Source organism: Eucalyptus grandis, chromosome 6, assembly GCF_016545825.1.
Source record: "Eucalyptus grandis isolate ANBG69807.140 chromosome 6, ASM1654582v1, whole genome shotgun sequence".
Taxonomy (NCBI): Eukaryota; Viridiplantae; Streptophyta; class Magnoliopsida; order Myrtales; family Myrtaceae; genus Eucalyptus; species Eucalyptus grandis.
Window position 1 is genome coordinate 12,253,246 of NC_052617.1, and position 18,073 is coordinate 12,271,318.

Below are 18,073 nucleotides of genomic sequence, written 5' to 3' on the forward strand. Positions count from 1 at the left end.
GCACAAGACATCATACCCATTCTAATGTCGAAACTTAACTCATTTATCCAAAACGACGCGATTTATATTCTATATTTCGATTAAGACTATCCTTTGTAAGGTGATGAAAACTTTTGAGAACCAGATACACAGTGAATGGCATTTATCATCGTAATTAGAGTTGACTCGCACGATTGGTGTCCAAAAAGAAAATTATTTTAGTCCACTTCACATGAGCAAGAACAGCCAAACGTTCACCTGACCTCAAAATTTGACCAACGATGAACGAGTGGGTCTGTGAAAATAGAAGTGCCAGGACTTCCTGCGGCTGTTGCTCTGCCTAAAATCATCAAGAAATCCCTTCCTTTCCGAGGGGGATTCGCCTAAAATATACAGAAGACGACTACCATTTGCTCTTACTCTCATCTTACTTAGAGACCGGAATTTATAAACACGGATGAAACGGCAAGTGACGCAAAACCTGGCAGCAGGCTTCATAAATGTAAAAGAGTGGCTTAGAAGCATAATGAGCCGAAAGCAACTACAAGTGAGTATTTCGTGTACAGCATCTTTTTTAGGAGACAAGATTGGCCCCATAAGGTTCCTCACTGGAGCTTTATGCAATTCCACTAAGGACATCAAACATATCATCTAACAGACTTAAATACAAAAAAAAATCATTAGTTTCAACAATTGTGGTGCCAGAGTCTTACTCCATTCCAGAGCTGCAGCCTGTTTCATCCACTGTTTGTTGGACAAATATCTCGGTCGGTTCCAGGCAGGCTCTCAGCATGTCATGCCCGAGTTGTGCCCTCTCATTGTCGCCGAACCCAAACAACTGCCCTTTGCTAGTTATTGCCACTGTGTGGTACAGACCGGTACTAATTTGGGAGATGCGGTGTGTTCTCAGGCTATCGAGGATTGTTGGCCTCATGACTTTATCGGATGGTCCTCTGTCTGTAAACCCTAGGCTGCCAAATCCCATCCATCCAAAACCATACACGCAACCGTGCTCCTCCAAGACAAAGGTTTTCCTCTTTCTTGCACAGACCTGCAAGTGAATAAGCCAGCATTGAAGACCGACTACTGTTCGCGTTTCCCTTCTACACCTCATTGCCTCTTTTGGAAAAGGAATAAGAAAAGAATGGAAAAGGCAAAATAAATCCTAAAGAACCATTATACTATGATAATCAAGAAGGAAAAAAGTAGAATCAGCTAATAGCAAAAAAATAAAGAAAAAAGTCCCTACTTATCCATGATTTAACAAGGTTTCATATCCTGCCCCAGATTTGACCACTTAAAGAATATGAAGAATCGAAAAGCTCCTCAAGTTCCTCTTAACTAAGTGCAGACTGTCATATCTAGTAGTTGCTGCATGCCACTTTATGTATAGTTTTGGGCAACTATTCTATCAAAAAGGCTGTCGAATCTTGCCAACTTGGGAAGCCCTTCCCATTTTGGGATGATAAACCTCAAAAGAAATGTTACACACTGACCTGTACTGTAAGATGGCCCTTTAGGCTCTCTACAAGTTCTGGAGTAGTTTTATCAATCTCATCTCCATGGCCTAGAGCACCGCAATAACCTTTGCCCCAAGTGTAAACCTGATACAGCCATTCAATTTCAACACCATCACGCCTTTGGCATGAAATACAAAAAAGAAAAAATATATATAAAAAGGCACATCATTTTCTTTTTCTTTTTATTTGCTAGGAATCAAAAATGTATTTCCAATTCAGCATACGAACTTACAAGTCCATTAGAATCCAGTGCCACAGCATGCTCATCACCTGCAGAAACGTGCACCACATGGATGTCCCTCCTTCTAAAATATTGAATTTGACGAGGGTTGGACTCATTATGCTGCTCTCCATGTCCAAGACAGAAGTTGGAACCTGAACCAAAAGAGTAGAGTGCTCCATTTTCTACTACAGCGAACACATAACTCGGACCAGCAGCAATTTGTACCACAGGGCCTACAGCTTCAAATTGTTCAATCATCTTTGGCGTCCACCTCTCCAGAGCATCACCATGACCAAGTTGTCCACATGTGTTGCTGCCACATGTATAGACATGACCATCTCTTGTGAGGAAAACAGTAAAATTAAGCCCTGCAGCAACCTGAAAGAAGTTATAGCTTTTCTCATTTTGCTTACAATGGGAGAATATGTACTCAAGGATATAAGCAATATAAATCATTGACATGCTGCATATGAATCTTTAACCATCTAGCAAGAATAAATGACACACTTACCAACAATGAATTATCATGACAGAACAGTCAAAGTGAAAGATGAAGAAAATAACCAGCAGTCCAACATACTTAACCATTTATAGGACTTGAGTAAATCAATGACCATGTATAATTTGAGCATAAAAGTTACAACAAAAATGTAAAAACCAAAACAAAATAGTTCAGATGAGTAAAGATGCGTGATATGATGAATATCAGCTGTTTCTCACTTGAATGAGATAAAAAGTACTCAAAAAATTTCTTAACTAAATTTATCATGTTTCAAGCAAAAAAGATAGAAGAGACATGATATGCACAGATCTTTGAGGATGGTTGCAGGACACATAGATACTAAGAATTAACAACTAGCAAAATAGAAGATCCAACAATAGCCTCCATTGAATGAATAATTGATCCAGATCCAGAATGCTTTCTTCAAAACTATCTCCCTGGGCTCTATTTAGGGACTCACAGATAAACTTCATAGTCATGGGAGACATGCATGGATCAGCAAATAAATGCATTGCAAGGCAAAAGCAATCATGAACATGAGGAGGGTTGCATTTTCTCTCCTGGATAGATAAGGGAAGCATGGAATTTACCTAGACTAGCAAAACCTTCAAATCCAAAATACAGAAAATTTGGTTTGATGGATCACCTGTTTACAGGGAACTTCTTTCAATGCTTCAACAAGCCGAGGTCTAAATATTGGACGTGCTGTATCTCTATGTCCACAGCAGTAGGATGAATTATCTCCGCAAGTGAAAACCTATATCAATACAAGCTTTTCTTTAAAATTATAGGGGTACCATAAAAAGGATAAAGAGGAATATCTAGGTAGCATATGTCATATCTATGTCCATACAAACTGAAGAGCTAGCATCATGGCAAACCCCACAGTAAGACATCAACTACTAAAATAGAATCCCTAACTAGAGCTCTTCATGAGAACAATATCAAGCCCAACAAGTCAATGCAATAGTCTGGCTCTGTACATATATTAAAGGTAGCAACAAAGGAAAATCCGAGATGATAAAAGCACAAATCATTGAGGATTTTATTCTTTTCTCCCATCGATTTCCCTCTACTTTCCCAAAAGGAAAAAGGAAATGCTAACTTATCTAGCCAGAGAAGGATGAAAAATTACAAACCTCTCCAGATCGTGTGACGAAAGCAGCATGATAATGGGAGGCTGAGACTTGTAATACATGGGTCGCATATGGAAAACTTATTGGGGTAAATGCTACACACTGTGTTGTTTCAGCACCATGACCAAGAACACCACTTAGACTAGATCCACAAGAATAAACGGATGAATCATGGAGAAGTAATGTATGATATTTCCCGGTGGTAACCTGCATCTGCTGAGAAATTAAAAATTGATGAGCATGAATGATAACAGAGGGATTGCTAACAGATTAAAAATGCTTTGGTGGAAAGGGTGGGGGAAGACTACAAGATTCCTCATCATTCTTCCCCCCAAAATGACAGAATTTATATTGAATTGAGTTTCTACCAAAATCATTCTTATGATGGGGTATATGATTACGATTTGAGTCATTCCACATTCTGCAGGTAAGAATCTCACCAAGTAGACAAATAGCACAAATGATGAGACTCACCGACACGATCATTTCAAGCACTGTAAATTTTCTTTTTTAATACAATTCAATATTAAGGGGAAAGGGAGAAAAAACATATGGTAGGCCATGAAACATACAGGGAGGTCAATGACAAGGAAAATTTCTATCGGAGTCTTACAAAACTAAATGCCTGAAGTATTGTAATTCAGAAATTTTTAAGCTTCAGATAATTGAACAACGATATCTATAAGTAAAACCAAATGGCTAATTAATCTCTACTTAAACCCTCTATTAACTTCACTATCCAATAAAAGCATTAAAAAAGTACATCACCAGTAAATTTTTCGATCACAATTATATAGCAATCAAATGGCTATCTGTTAAACCCGTCAAAACAAAATTAATTTCCTTAAAAATCAAAGAACTATAGAAACATACGTTGCCAGAGGATGTCTCAACCATGTTGGAGGATTGCTCCACAGATTGCAGGAACCTCAAAAGCCGCTTCCAATTGCCACCACATCGATCAAAGATCTCCTTTTTCAATTTTGCACTCATCGAGGAATAAATAGGATGAGAACTGCAGAGCTGTAACGCGGCAAGCTCCACAAGCGATCGGAATTTGCTGGGGTGCAGCCCATGACTACCCCCGAAAGTTCTACAGGTCAATTCTAAGAAAACAAGATCAACTGAACTGAGCCGGCCACAGCTCAGAATCTCAAGAATCAAATGCGAGGGCAAATCCTCAATCGAGATTGACCTAAACCTATCACCCATTTCAACCCCACAAAATGTCAAACTAGACGGGTAAGTTAAAATGACCCCCCCAATCAACTGGTAGAAAAAAGTGGAAACAAGAACAGAGAGGCAGTGGTACCCGCCGGGAAAGTGTCAAATTTTCAGGCGAAATCTAAGGCAATTGAAGCAACATATGAAGAAGACATCCGAGGGAAGGAAAATGTAGGAAATTGAGTAGAGCAAGGGGGCCTGGACGAGAAATTAATAGGTGGTCGGAACGATGGTTGTGAATAAAACATCAGAAGAGAGAATTCAGGCCGAGAATTCAGGCCCCCAATCACCACCTCCGAAGAAAGAAATTACAGATCTTCACCTGCAGGAAGAGAGAGAATTCGACCAAAAATCAATCAAACTCCAACACCCAATTGCGTTCCGGCGAGCTAATCAATGCAATAAGAACAGAATCACAACCCAATTGGGGGAGGGGGAAAAGAAAGGTGGGAAGTAGCCAAAGGCGGAATTTTTAACCTCAGAAAGGCGAAACCGGTGGGCTTTTTCTCTCCTTCTTCTTCCCCCCACTCCTCCACCACCGAAAAAGAACGAAAGATGACGAGTGCGTGGAAGGGTCACATTTAGTTTTGCTTGCTTTTGTAGCTTGGAAAGCGAGGGGGGCGGAATGGAATCGAAAAGCAAAGCGCTCGATGACGAGTTCTCCACTTAATGTGGAAAAGCAAAAATCGCTCCTTTCTTTATAGACGGGGGCCAATTCCCCCCCTCGCTGTCGCACCACCTGCTCTCTCTCTCTCTCCCTCTAGCGGAAGCTCGCAGCACTGTCAATGGCGACTTTCTCTCTCTTGGCCTTTTTAGAGAGAGAGAGAGAGTCAGGGCGTGGGAGGAGGAACCGGCGCCATTTCATTTTCATTTTTCACTTTCCTTTTTACTGTTTTTTCTCGTTTGACGAGAATTCGTGAACTTGTGGGGATTCGACTGATTGCTTTTGTCTGATTTCGGCGATCATTCGCCTCGGTGGAAGCGCCTGGAGCCGCCACGTCAGCTAGGACAGCATCATATTTGCGTCACGCCGGACGGTGTGGGGGTGGGCTGGCCAGCCCACGCGCGGTCTGGTTTTACACAGTTTCACTTGATACGTTATGGCATGATTTTTTCACCCTTTAATCCTATTTGATCTCTTAAAAAGGTCTCTTTTTTAATGTAAAGTAACCCTTAAAGTGGCTTCAAATTTCCCACCACCATAACAAAATGAATAAAAATATCATTTTTTTCGAAGATTTGAGATGGGTTTGATGTTATTTGTACAAATCTTAAAGCTCAGAAATCAAAAAGAAAATTTGTACTCTCTAGAAGCTTCAATTATGGAAAGGAAAAGTACAAAGCTCATAACAAAATAAAAAATAAAAAAGAGTTCGAAAATTTGAGATGGGTTTGATGTTATTTATACAATTCTTAAAGCTAAAAAATTCAAAAAGAAAATTTGAACTCTCTAGAAGCTTCAGTCATGGAAAGGAGAAGAACAAAGCTCGTGGCCCTCTCTCCCTCTCTCTCTCTAGCTTGCTTACTCTGTGTACCCTTGTTTTATTTCAGCCTGACCGAGTTCATTAACAACCAATCTGAAGCAACAAGAGAATGCGAAGCCTCGGGCGTGGTCAATGTCTTAACCACCCATTAAACTTGCAACCTAAAACAAACAAAGAATTCATCATAACCAGGATCAGATCAGATCAGTTCAGACCCCTGTCGGAACGAGTTATTCGCCATCGTTGGTAGGTAGTGAACATGAAAACCACTAATTGGAAGCGACTTCTGATTTGTCCGACACGCCGGGATTCGCATATGTACTTATGGGTTTGCTTGCTTTTTGGCTAGGCAATCCACATAAAGCTTCACAAATAAGAAAAAAACCAACGACTTGCTCAGCGTCCAGATTTTCCGACTCACAGTCCTCAAATTTTCATATATATTTCTGAGATTACACAGTCCAGATATTAAGCAGCTTCCATAGGCTTAGAGAGAGAGAGAGAGAGAGTTCAGACAGAAAATATAACATTCACTATTCCTAATACCTGATTTTAGGGAAGATGCATCAAAATGTATGACTAAACAAAAAGAGATCTTGGTGCAGCTCTCCCTCTTTTTCTGGAGATGCCCTCAAAAGTCCACACAATCTTCCCCTAGTACGTACGTCTCTATAAGCTGTCGACCATGAAAAAGACATCTTGCTTCATATTTACGTGCTCGATGCCGTCATAAGGTATAGCAGTGTTGAAAACTGCAGATTGAACTGGCAACCTCAACCCCTAAACTGGAAATACAGATGAGAACCGAAGATTGGACTGGATATCATATAAAAGGACCTGAATTTCAGTTGGCAGGCACAACAAAGAGGATCATGATTAGAAAGCAAGATCCATCAGTTGGGTCCTTGGGTAAGTCTTTGCATCTCATTTTGGTCATTGAGAGTCTCGATGAGAAGCGGGGGAGCATATTGGGCTGTTCCTTGGTGCTCTTCTGAATCCTGGCAGAAGGAAAGTATAATTGTGTCGATTGACATCTCAACCACAGCAAAGAAGAGGGTAGCCACCACATAACCAAGACCCCAGCAAACCTGCAATGCAACAAGCAGAGACCTGTATAATCATCATGTTTCACCGCAGGAAAATAATATGGATGAAATTTTAGCAAATACAGCGATATCGGTTGTCCCTACTAGCCTCTGATCAACTCAACCTCTTGTAAGCATATAAAGTAAATTTCGGACGAGCAAGCACACGTCTTATAAATTGCTACTCATAAAGTCATAACATTTCTTACTACACTCGAGATATGCAACCATATCACAGGCTAAGTTGCAGAAAGAACAGCAGCCTCAATCTAGACTGACAAAACTTAGCTGATGAGTTGAGTTATCAAGTGAATGCTAGTGGCAATTATTAGTAAATGCAAAACAAACAAATAAATACGGATCCTGTACAGAATTGAGCAGGTTTCAAATCGTTCATAATATTCATGTACCAATTGATATCATAGTTATACACGTACCAATACTGGTAACAGTGGGGAAGATATCTTATTGTCAGCAGATCTGTACTTGTGTGTATCCAACATGAGGAAAGCAAAGAGGGCACTTGACAGGCTGACGCACAATTTCCCCAGAGAGAGAATAACATCTCCTATCACATTAACTCTCCCTATCCGAAGAATGTTGCTGAAGATCAATTCCGTTGCTATTGCAGATGCCCTACAGAAGCTTTTGCCCGTGATTGCTATCTGCAAAAGGCCCGAATGGCTATCAAAGTGAACTATGCATAATAAAGAGTCATGGTTTAAATTGGTTTTTTCCTTCCAAAAAAAAAAGAGGCTTAAAAAAACTTACCATTATATAAGCATTGCGATTTACAGATTTCAGCGTCCACTCGATGCACCTCAGCAAAAACTGAGAGGAGTGGAAGGTGGCCTTCCCAAAAAATCCATTCGGTGTTGATGTAACCGCTTTCAATTTGCGACGAACTGACTCCAGTATAAAGCGGATTGATTCCACAAATGATACGACAAGGGAACCCAGAGCGATGGACCCAAGGCTATAGCGTATCAACCGTTTCATAGAGGAGAACACCGGAAGAAATGGTACTTCAGGCTGCATTTGTGAAGTTACTAGAGAGATTAAAGAAATATATACAATAATATAACTAAATGTAGACAGATAGAAGTGGATATTTAATTGTAAAGTACTTAATCAATCAGTGTGACACTATATTGAAGTTCAAACTGTACAATTGGTCAAAAGAGATGCCAGCCAAAATAATCAGGGTTGTTGCTGAAACAGTTGGAACTTCAAAAAAACAACTAATTGCTAAAATTTGAACCTGGCTAAAATGTACCTACAAAAATATGGTAGGAAAACCTTGACATGCACTCTAATCAGCATAAAACTTAAAGTAATTAAATATTAAACCATGCCATCATCTAACAGCATAAGCTTTTAGAATAACTGGCAGTGATTCCACCAAATCTCACACAGTATTAGAGCTAGAGGTCTTGAATTTAAATTTGTCTAAGTCTCATTTGCCTCCCCAATTAAATACGTCTATGCTTAGTACTAGGCAAAAAGACTAAACTAAGTATAAGGGTGGCATTAAAGTAATTAAATATTAAACCACGCTTTCATCTAATAGCATGAGTTTTTAGAATAGTTGGCGGTGGTTCCACCAAATCTCACAGAACTAATTATATCTCTATACAAGAACAGATTTGCCAATCTCTAACTCCGTGTTCTTGAAAGCACTTCAATCAGTATTAATACGTAATTTTCACTATATAATTCTTACCGATGTTTCTCCACGAGCCCAGTAATATGAAGCTACGGAACCCGCAATTACAGTCGCCGAGCATGCTATGATGAATTGAGTAGCCCAATAACACCCAAATAGATGGAAAAAGACAGCAACTGCAATGTGAGGGGTGTAATGAACGCTATAACCACAGCATTGATCACAATTCACTTTTTTCAATGCAAGATTATAAGAACAGCAGTTGGAGTCGCAATTATTCTGAACGACTTGACCAGAACTGAACAGATGAAGAGCAGCTGAAAGCCAGAACATATAAAAGACTGCAAGGATGGCATATGGTATAACTGGAAAAATTATCAGCGCCTGCACTTCTCCTATGACCTTTGCAGCGACCTGCACAGGCATCAAGTACAAGAAAGCAATTTTAGCTGGGTCAAAGTCTGCTATCAGTTAAATTAAGAACCAAGAGAAGATCATGATCAACTAAGTCAGTAGACGTCAGGCCGCCCATGGCAGAAGGTGAAACTTTTCAAAAGAAATTCCATTGTTCTTATAAGAACATCCAGGGCCTTTCCTTGCCAACAGTGAATAATTAGTTACAAGACGTGTATGGTGCTCACATAGTTAAGAGAATAAAATAATTTAGTTGAAACTCTTGATGCAGATCAGCTCAAATTTATAGGGCTCAAAAAAGTTGTCTCCCAACGTGCTCACCACATGTAAACGCAATTTCACTTGAAATGTTTAAGAAATGCATGACTGTAGCTGGCAAAGATAGAATTTTACTTTGTCTCTTCCATTGATTAGTTTCAAACAATCAGTTCACTATTCGGTTATTCATACCACTTATTATTCATTTGATTCAAGATCTAAGAGAAAAAAGGACTAATGTAAATTTTAATGTTTTTGAATATCTCATGTAGATGCCATAAAGAGCAGCAAGCAAACTTGAAGCCTGCCTCCCCCTCCTCCCTTCTCCTCTCTCTCTCTCTCTCTCTCTAATCAATATGTGTAGCTACTCTCTTTCTCTAATCGATATGTGTAGCTATGGAGTGGATAATCATTCAGTAAATATACCAGAAGAGCTATGACTTAGGAAAAACTTGACAACTTGCTGTACTTTGTAAGCAGCTGCAGTACTTGCCTTGAGGACTGATGTTGCCAAAATGATGCGGCGTATAATGGCAATTGAGGCAAGGATGGAAACAACCATTATGAAGGTCATAAGAACAGCAACAGCGCGAATATGATCTAGTTCCTGAAACGAAATCTAAATTGTTATAGAAAGAAACAGAAAGAGCTTTCAAAAACCAAGCGCAAATTAGAAAGACACCTACCCTCCCATATACATGAGTGTACGGATCATGCTCGCCAATGATTGAGGAAATTGCATCATTCCCAATCCATCCAGCTAAGAGTCACAAAAGAAAAGTTTAGTAATTCAAATACTTCTGCATCCACATTATGCAAAGCACCGGAGCAGAGAAAATTGTAAAATAGAAGAGGCAGAGAGGGATAAATATTATTAGACCAGTATACAATGTGACATATCATTGGACTTGAACGAATTTTGACTGAGGCCTGAAATTACTACAGGATCATTCTCATAGGCAAGACAAACAAAGATACTGCTTACCATATATGCTGAGTTTCAGAAACTATGTAACTCTTCGTACTATGCCTTCCAGAAACTAAAAACAAAATGCGCATGAGGAACGAAGTCCTAGCTCCTTTATGCCATATGCCACTTTAGAATTTATAACCATGCCTGACGCACTTCATTTATGCCTAATGCAACAGAATTAATATAACCCAAGGAGAAGAGGGCGACTGTTATGACTCACCTTTCAAGTAGTAAAACATTGTGACTGATATGATGAGAATGTTGAAGAGGGCAACGGTTATCCATGGCATAGCAGCAACAAAATGGCGAATAAGAAGAAGCCAAACGACTGACAAAAAGAGTGGCAGGAATCCCCCACAAACAATCAGGACAGGCCACGATTTTCCGATATCAGCCATGTATCTCTACAAGTGAGGAATTTAAATGTGAAATCATTAGCATAAATACGTATCCAGAAAGCTTTCACAAAAACGGAACAAAATGTGTAATAGAGAGGTTATTGCAGCAAACAGAAAAGCTCTAGCTGGACAATGTAGAAAAATGTCAATGTACATTCTCTTACCTATGCATATAATCGGCAGGATAAACCCTAAGTAACACAGCCCATCGTAAAAAATAACTAAAAAAGGGAATATTTTTTGGGAATGCTCAGTCGGACAAGTAATTTCAAGCTGATGAAAAGTCTACACTTTGTTAAAAATCTGTGCCTGGAACTTCTATTCAGAAAAGAGAAGGTAACATCATGTTTACGCAATTTTGGTCAAAGACACAGAATGCTATTCAGGTGCTTTCACCTCCAAAATCACAAATCCTAAAACTTTAAACATCAGCTAAGGTGTAAATGCAGTCCTTAAAATTCGTGATCACAACTGGCGTGGTTAAACATGACTTCAGAAGGTTATCACTGTTTATTATGTTAAATGAAAGAAGGCAGCTGATAAGTAAAGTCAATGGGGAATATTGTTTTGAAAAACCAGCGCAATTCACAAGATCTACTGACATTTATATTTGCACAACAAACAAAATGTGAAAGAGCCAAAGGTTCAAAACCTTTAAGACAGATGATCGGGCATTGATGGATCGGTGAATGGATCTGTCTATTACTATGTCCTCATTAATCTTGACTCCTCCCATTTGCTGCCAATGCCGCAAAGACATATTTGATGAACGAGCTATAAATTGGCAGCTCCAATAAACTAAACAAGAACATATGCTCATGTCAAAGATACATCTAATGCAATAGAATTTTGTATAAAATGGGAGGAAACATATTATTCACCCAGTGCTATAAAAGGTGCATCGACTTATGTCCCTCACCATTCACACTTGGAAATATGACAGGGTAACAAGGTCCTTGAAGCTGAAGAGAGGTATTCCTCATTTCTGGCGTGAGAAACTCGAAATAATCGTAATACCTATCTATCCAGTCCTCTGTCGAGATACGAATATCTCCCTCTGGGTAATCACAGACCCAGTTCAATGAATCATCTGATGGAGTAGGGCAATCCAGCAAGCATATACTTCGGGCATTAGCCAGGTTGAATTGGCTGTCCTTCAAACCACTCTGATACACTTGGTTAGGATTCATCCAGTACCTAAGTTTTAATTGTCTTAGGCCAGGATTCGCGTGCTTGTCACCACATACGTTGCCTTTGTAATCCAAACCAAATGTAAGCCTGTGAAGTTCAGATGGAGCCACTTAGGACAAAGGAAAAACTGAACCACAAGCTAGGTTGAAAAGTAAACACTCAAGCCAAAGTTCAGCTAAGTCCGACATATACTCCGGTTAATTCCGGGTTATGCAAAATAAGTGACAGCAATATGATTCGACTCACTTCATGGCCTTTTCCCTGGTTAACATTGTTGCTGTGAATAAGTTAACAATTTAAGGTCATCATTTCAAAAGCAGACTCGAGAAAGAGGCGCTACCATAACCCACCACAACTATCTTCCAACTAACAAGAAAGAGAAAGAGGAACCGACATATCTGACCAAATGCTAACGAGTTTAGACCACTACACGTGCTTTTTACGACAATTGGCTCTCAGCAGCTCAGACAAACTATGAAAACCCAGAAAGATCGCTCATTTCCGTTTAAAACATCAGAAATTCCAAATCTTGCCACAAAAGACAGCAAAAATTCCGAATCTTTGAAGCACGCACGTCACTTTTTCCAGTAGCTAGTGAAGGAAAATGAAGTACCCAGAAGCGGATTACATACCTTAATGGGTTTCCTCGGTTGAAACCGAAGCTGGAATTGACAATCATGGCCACCCAGAACGCGATAAAGAACACGAGAAACGCAACATCCCTGCATTTCCTGTTGTGCCTGATGATTCCACCCACCTGGGTGCTCCCGTCGCTCGACGGGTACCTCCCTATGACCGGACCCAGAGGACCCCTCATCTGTACACTGCACAGAGAGAGAAGAGAGAGAGAGAGAGAATGAATGGGGTTTTGGGAGAGAAGGGCAGCGAGGAGCGAGAGTGGAGCGGAAGCAAGGAGAGTGAGAAAGACAAGGGCCGAATATAGGGGTTTAAAGAATTAAGAATCTTTTTTCATTTTAACTTTTCTTATGATCAGTTCTGTTTTGGGTTTTCAGACAGAGACTTGTGGTGTTTTCTGTTTAAGGTTATTATTATAATCTCCAAACCCATGTCCGGATTCTCGGATGGTGATGGAGCTGAAACGACTCGGCTTCTTCAGCTTCTTCAGCTTGGCTGATGAGTATTTGGAACGTAGTCACAACGGATGAAACGGAGTAGATATACATCTCATAAACTCTTGTTTGGAGTTGTACTTCTTTTTCTTTTTACATTTTACCTTTTTCTTTACATCTTTGGACGTATGGACTTTAGGTTTTCATTTTAATGTTAGGCAATCGAAATTTTCATGTAAAACTTCACAAATTTACATAATACGACCCAATATTTACAATTTAGTAAAATTAATCCATCTTTTTAGTTTGCTCATTTCTCATGTCTAACTCCATATAATCATCATGTAGTTACAAACACCAATCTAAATCCTACCACATGTACTATCTATTAAAGCACGAGAATCATATTCCAAAGAAAATCTATAGATCTTGCTTTATCATCTAAAATTTATATTAATTTAAATACTCACTTAAGATTAATTTAGTAATAAGAGCATTCCCATGCTTTTAGTTGAGGAATCAATGATTGAGAGTTTGATTCCAACCTAAGGGAGTTCGGATTTAAATGAGGATTCACATAATTACTATGCGAATCATTTTCAGACAGCTGGCGAATTATAGTCAAATCCCTAAATTGATGAAAAGAATACATCATTTTGGGTTGCTTATATATGACAAGATAATTTACTCGCAAATTATTTATCTAACAAAAATGGGAAATCACTCACTTTAGTGTTTTTCCAACCTTTACTAATTGCCCCCTTTACTAAAGTCAAAAGTTGTTAACACTGCCATCTTCAAAGAATTGTCTTTCTCTAAAGATTAATCGTACTGCTTTCTCGGCAACCGCATTGCACCCGTAGTCAAAAGCGAAACAGAGGTGAACGAAAAGCCCGGAGAGCCGAGAACGAGCCGGCGAGCCGACGGCCTCGGAGCCGGACATGATGGGGAGATCTAATTTTCATAAATTCGAATAAAATATCCGCCGCGGAACTCGATGAGGACAGTGGCAGGGGGAATGTTAGCGTGACCACAGTGTCACGTATACGTGCCTTTAATGGATTGGTCCGCCAATCGTGCTCAAATTCATCATTGGTCAATGATAACAAGCCCAAGCCCTACGCAAAGCAAGCCCATACAATTCATCACTGGTCAATGATAACAAGCCCCATGCAAAGCAAGCCCATACGCAGCCCAATATCTTGATCAAGGAGTCTGTGCGGTTCTGGGCTGACGACTAGCAGTAGTAGTACGGATTGAAGCTGCAAAGTTTAGACGAGAGTTTGCTGATCCTGGTAGATTTTGATGTTCACATTGACCCTGATTGCTATTTGCAAGGGCCTGGACATTATACTGTGACCTGATTTTTTATGGCTGCGGTTTCTCATGGGTCGGCTGGATTTGATGAGTTTGGTCACAACCCGATTGAGAATTTTTCATGAGTTCCGCATGGTGAAAGAGGAGGGCACTTCCAGAACTTGCTAGGGGGTGATGGGGCTTCGCCCCGTGTGAGATATGGACCGATTGGGTCATTCGGTATTGTCATTTAGGATACCAGTGAAGCTGCACCCTTCCTCAAAACAGGGAACCGCCCATCCCGCCCTTCTCTTCTGGAGGTCTAAATGTCATCAGTGATGGTCCACAATGATGCGGAAAAGACGCGATTGAAGGTTTTTCCGGTGATTACCCTTTGAGACCATGGAAAGTGAAATGGGATAAATGGTTGTTGCTGTTGTGATTTTCTTGGAGAATCCTATGAATCCTACTTTTTGAAAAGATGGCTATTCACTATGCAGATTCTACCTTACGCTGTTCATCTGTGTTGTGTCCACTGCTTAGGAAGCAGATCATCCATTAGGAAATGGAGCAACCATGATGTTACTTAATGAAAACGAGCAAAATGGAGCAACTGCTGATATAATGAAAAAGCGAATTCTCATTTCCACGGATATCGCTCGCTGTTCTCGCACTTTACGGACTGTCAAAGCCAATTGCTTACGATGCTTTTGTTTTTTCCCTTCCACAGAAACCAGGGTAGAGATATTCTGATGAGATGAAAGTGATTAAGATTGAAAAGGAAAAATCATGCTTATCACTTTAGCTATATATACAAATCAAACAATGTCCGCCTACACGTATGCCCTTCTGGCCTTCACACCAGAACTAATTTACATCTAACCAAAAATTAGTAGCTCCAAAACAATGCGATGGAAGCTATTTAGAACAGAAGTAGACAGAGCATCATACAACAGAAGAGAAAGACTGATAATCGGTTGAGGGACCGGTCTAGCTTCATTTCTCGCCTTCTTATTCTACGACCAACGTTTGCAACTTCAGGATGGGAGTATGCATAAGGGTAGTTGCTGAGACTCATGTCGGAGCATCCAAACATCCGAGCATAGACCATCTCACCAAACATGCCAGCGTTCGAGCTGAAACTAGCAATTAGCTGCTGCTCCTGAGGTAACTGTGAATGCGAAAGGACAGGGTTCAAGCACCGTTGTCCACCCGAAGAATAACCGTTGCTAGAGTTCAGACTCAGTGCACCGGGAGACGGCCTACGAGGGATGGCAATGTCTGAATCAGGTTTCTTGGAGTCACGTTCAGAAGAAGAAGAAGAAGATCCCCGGCCGTATAGTGGTACCAGCGTGGAGGGCGAGATGCCGGCCTTGCAAATTGGGCAAGTCTGATGCTGCTGACCCAGTTCATCAGATGAGCTTCGTACATCGAACCATCTATATAAGCACGGCCAACAGTACAGGTGGCCACAAAGGGTGACCACCGGATCGGTCGCCGAATCGAAGCATATGTTGCAGTCGAAGCACCCATCAACACCGGCATCATCAACGATCCCGTTCTCCGAGGGAAGATTCACCTTCTGCTTGGAAGGAGCATCTCCGCCGCATCCAAAGCTCGACGCGGCCTCTGAAACACGTTGTCCGGCGACAGCCATTTGACGATCTGTTCTCGAGGAGAAGAAGAAGAAGGAGCCCTATTAGATTAAAGTCGAGGCGCAACGCGAGACGAGTCGGTCGGACGGCTTCAGTTCAGGGTTCAACGCTAAGGAAGAGAAAGGTTGTGCAGCTTTCTGAACGTGAGAGGAGGAGGAGGAGGAGGGGGTTGTTGATAGATATGAGACAGCTTCGTGTGCGGGCTGTGCATTTATAGAGAACGAATATCTGACGCTTCCACGTTCCGCAGACAACGCGTGCGTCGCGTTGTTCTCCCTTGGTTTACATGAGAAAATATTGGGTGATCCGGGACCACCACGTCGGGGAGAGGGACAAAAGAGAGAAAGAGGAGAGAGAGCGTCAGAGAAGTGGGCTCAGTTTCGGTCCTTTATCCCCTCACCATACACGTGGCGTCGCGTGAGTGGTGCGGGACCACGTTGACGTGGTGGGTCCCGGACACATTCTAGATGCCCGGCTGCTTTCTTCCAAGAAGGGTGTGTCCCGGTTGACAACGTGGGGTCTGACGGCATACGTCCCACCTTTCCTTCACGCTCGTGGACTTTTCCACGTTAGCCCCAAAATTCTAATCGCGTCGGTGCAAGTGAGAACGACTCTTTTTTCCTTCAGTGCGTTGGCCTAGACTCTCCTTAATAACCTCTCCTTTAAGCCAATTTATCGTTAGTACCAAACAAAAAATAAAAAATTCTTAATCGGTATACTCGTCTTTCCATCCACTTAAACTAATTTCATGTTTCAAGAAATCCCGATCAGGACACCCCTGCCATATTCACCACAATTCCGTAAATGAAAGGAAGGAATTTGAGGTCGAATATTACTCGAGTCAAACTAAATTTTCATTTGTACTGAACGATAGGATGTTCGATAAATGTGTATTTAGGACCTTAATTAACACGGGCCGATGGTAAACAGAATTTCTGCCTTCAAGAAGTGGCCTTTTCATCTAGACGCATGGACGCGTGTAAAGGGGCCATCTAGAATCTTGCTTGGGGTTTGTAAAAGTCTTTAAACGTTATGCAAAAAGTCGAAACGAGTCGAGTCATCATCGGATCGAATCAACAGCCGACGACCGTCCAGAAGGGCCTGACCTTCTAGATGAGATCGTCACGTCATCGTCCCAACCCCCAACAATTGAAAATGAACGTCGATGTGACCTTCCTCTTCTGATAAGGCATGTGAGGTGGGCCCTTGTCATAGTCAAGTGGGTCCGACAATGTCCCAAGATTCAAGGGATAAGGCCAAGAAAGCTGACGTGGGTGGCGCGACACGTGTCGAGATGAGGAATCTTTGACGAGGATCAGGTTGTTTAACGAAAGGATATTTGGCGCGACGGATTAGAATGGTGACCCAATAGGTCCAGAATTCTTGCCTATCAGATCACGTTAGATGAGAGCGTCGACGTTGCCGATGACCCTTCTCAATTGCATCTAGTCCATACGAAGATATCCCCATGGAAATGGTCCGTCTGCTTGAAGTAGAAATTATGAATATTCATTTGCTTGAGGTTGGAAGGACCCATTTTGTTTCGAGACAAGTTTTGTTGTCCAGAACTCCAATTCTGCAATGGAATTCGTCATTCGGTTCGGCATCTTCCATAGGCGAACTACTACGTTTTCACTAGCTAGATGAAACAAACTGACCTTCGATGAGAGAAAGCGGCGTGAAACGCATTAATTGGACGAAACGTAGGATTGGATGTGATTTACCGAAAATGGACCAATCTGCTCTAGTTCGATTCCGCTCGTCCCTCCTCTGCTCTTTTCTACTGCATTAAGTTTTGTACTGGAACGCAAAAATTCAGTTTTTGACTGTGTTGGCGTCTGTCTGGTGAAATGGCCAGCGATTGAACCAACCTGATTTGCAAAATTCAATGGTCTCAAAGGGTTTGAAAAGAGATTTCGAACTTCGAGAAGAAAATTAGAGGTCGTGACCAATGGGGGTGGCTAACATGTATGAAGAACTAGAACTTGCAGAGACGATG

The 18,073-nt window shown here is 41.1% G+C and overlaps 3 protein-coding genes across 4 annotated transcripts; all 3 read right to left on the reverse strand.

Moving 5' to 3' along the window:
- Positions 1-449: 449 nt before the first annotated feature.
- LOC104448422 (probable E3 ubiquitin-protein ligase HERC3) lies at positions 450-5,446 on the reverse strand. 2 transcript variants are annotated; one of them, XM_010062239.3, is made up of 7 exons: positions 5,062-5,446; positions 4,234-4,906; positions 3,364-3,573; positions 2,871-2,981; positions 1,732-2,100; positions 1,476-1,583; positions 450-1,030 (listed from the first exon to the last, which is right to left on the reverse strand). In XM_010062239.3, the coding sequence occupies exons 2-7, from the start codon at positions 4,570-4,572 to the stop codon at positions 689-691; spliced, it is 1,479 nt and encodes a 492-aa protein (XP_010060541.2). In that variant the 5' UTR covers positions 4,573-4,906; positions 5,062-5,446; the 3' UTR covers positions 450-688. The 2 variants fall into 2 exon arrangements, with proteins under 2 accessions (XP_010060541.2, XP_010060538.2); XM_010062236.3 differs by having other exon boundaries at positions 3,364-3,576; positions 5,062-5,445.
- Positions 5,447-6,474: 1,028 nt separating this feature from the next.
- On the reverse strand, positions 6,475-12,985 carry LOC104448423 (choline transporter protein 1). The gene is made up of 10 exons (XM_010062240.3): positions 12,686-12,985; positions 11,782-12,140; positions 11,515-11,660; positions 10,685-10,868; positions 10,178-10,251; positions 9,985-10,098; positions 8,877-9,233; positions 7,925-8,185; positions 7,591-7,818; positions 6,475-7,156 (listed from the first exon to the last, which is right to left on the reverse strand). Exons 1-10 carry the CDS (start codon positions 12,868-12,870, stop codon positions 6,962-6,964), a joined length of 2,103 nt encoding a protein of 700 aa, XP_010060542.2. The 5' UTR covers positions 12,871-12,985; the 3' UTR covers positions 6,475-6,961.
- A 2,201-nt stretch (positions 12,986-15,186) lies between these two features.
- LOC104448425 (E3 ubiquitin-protein ligase RMA3) lies at positions 15,187-16,300 on the reverse strand. The gene has a single exon (XM_010062241.3). It carries the CDS (start codon positions 16,074-16,076, stop codon positions 15,342-15,344), a length of 735 nt encoding a protein of 244 aa, XP_010060543.2. The 5' UTR covers positions 16,077-16,300; the 3' UTR covers positions 15,187-15,341.
- Positions 16,301-18,073: the final 1,773 nt, after the last annotated feature.

Bases quoted from the DNA above. Each gene is read 5' to 3' on its own strand.
- LOC104448425 (XM_010062241.3), bottom strand. From the start codon at position 16,076: ATGGCTGTCGCCGGACAACGTGTTTCAGAGGCCGCGTCGAGCTTTGGA.
- LOC104448422 (XM_010062236.3), bottom strand. From the start codon at position 4,572: ATGGGTGATAGGTTTAGGTCAATCTCGATTGAGGATTTGCCCTCGCAT. The intron at 2,982-3,363 runs GTTTGTAATTTT...GTATTGATATAG, and splicing joins TCGTCACACGATCTGGAGAG to GTTTTCACTTGCGGAGATAA. The intron at 1,584-1,731 runs GTAAGTTCGTAT...TGGCTGTATCAG, and splicing joins CACTGGATTCTAATGGACTT to GTTTACACTTGGGGCAAAGG.
- LOC104448423 (XM_010062240.3), bottom strand. From the start codon at position 12,870: ATGAGGGGTCCTCTGGGTCCGGTCATAGGGAGGTACCCGTCGAGCGAC. The intron at 10,252-10,684 runs GTGAGTCATAAC...TGTGACTCTTAG, and splicing joins AATGTTTTACTACTTGAAAG to CTGGATGGATTGGGAATGAT. The intron at 10,099-10,177 runs GTAGGTGTCTTT...ATTTCGTTTCAG, and splicing joins ACACTCATGTATATGGGAGG to GAACTAGATCATATTCGCGC.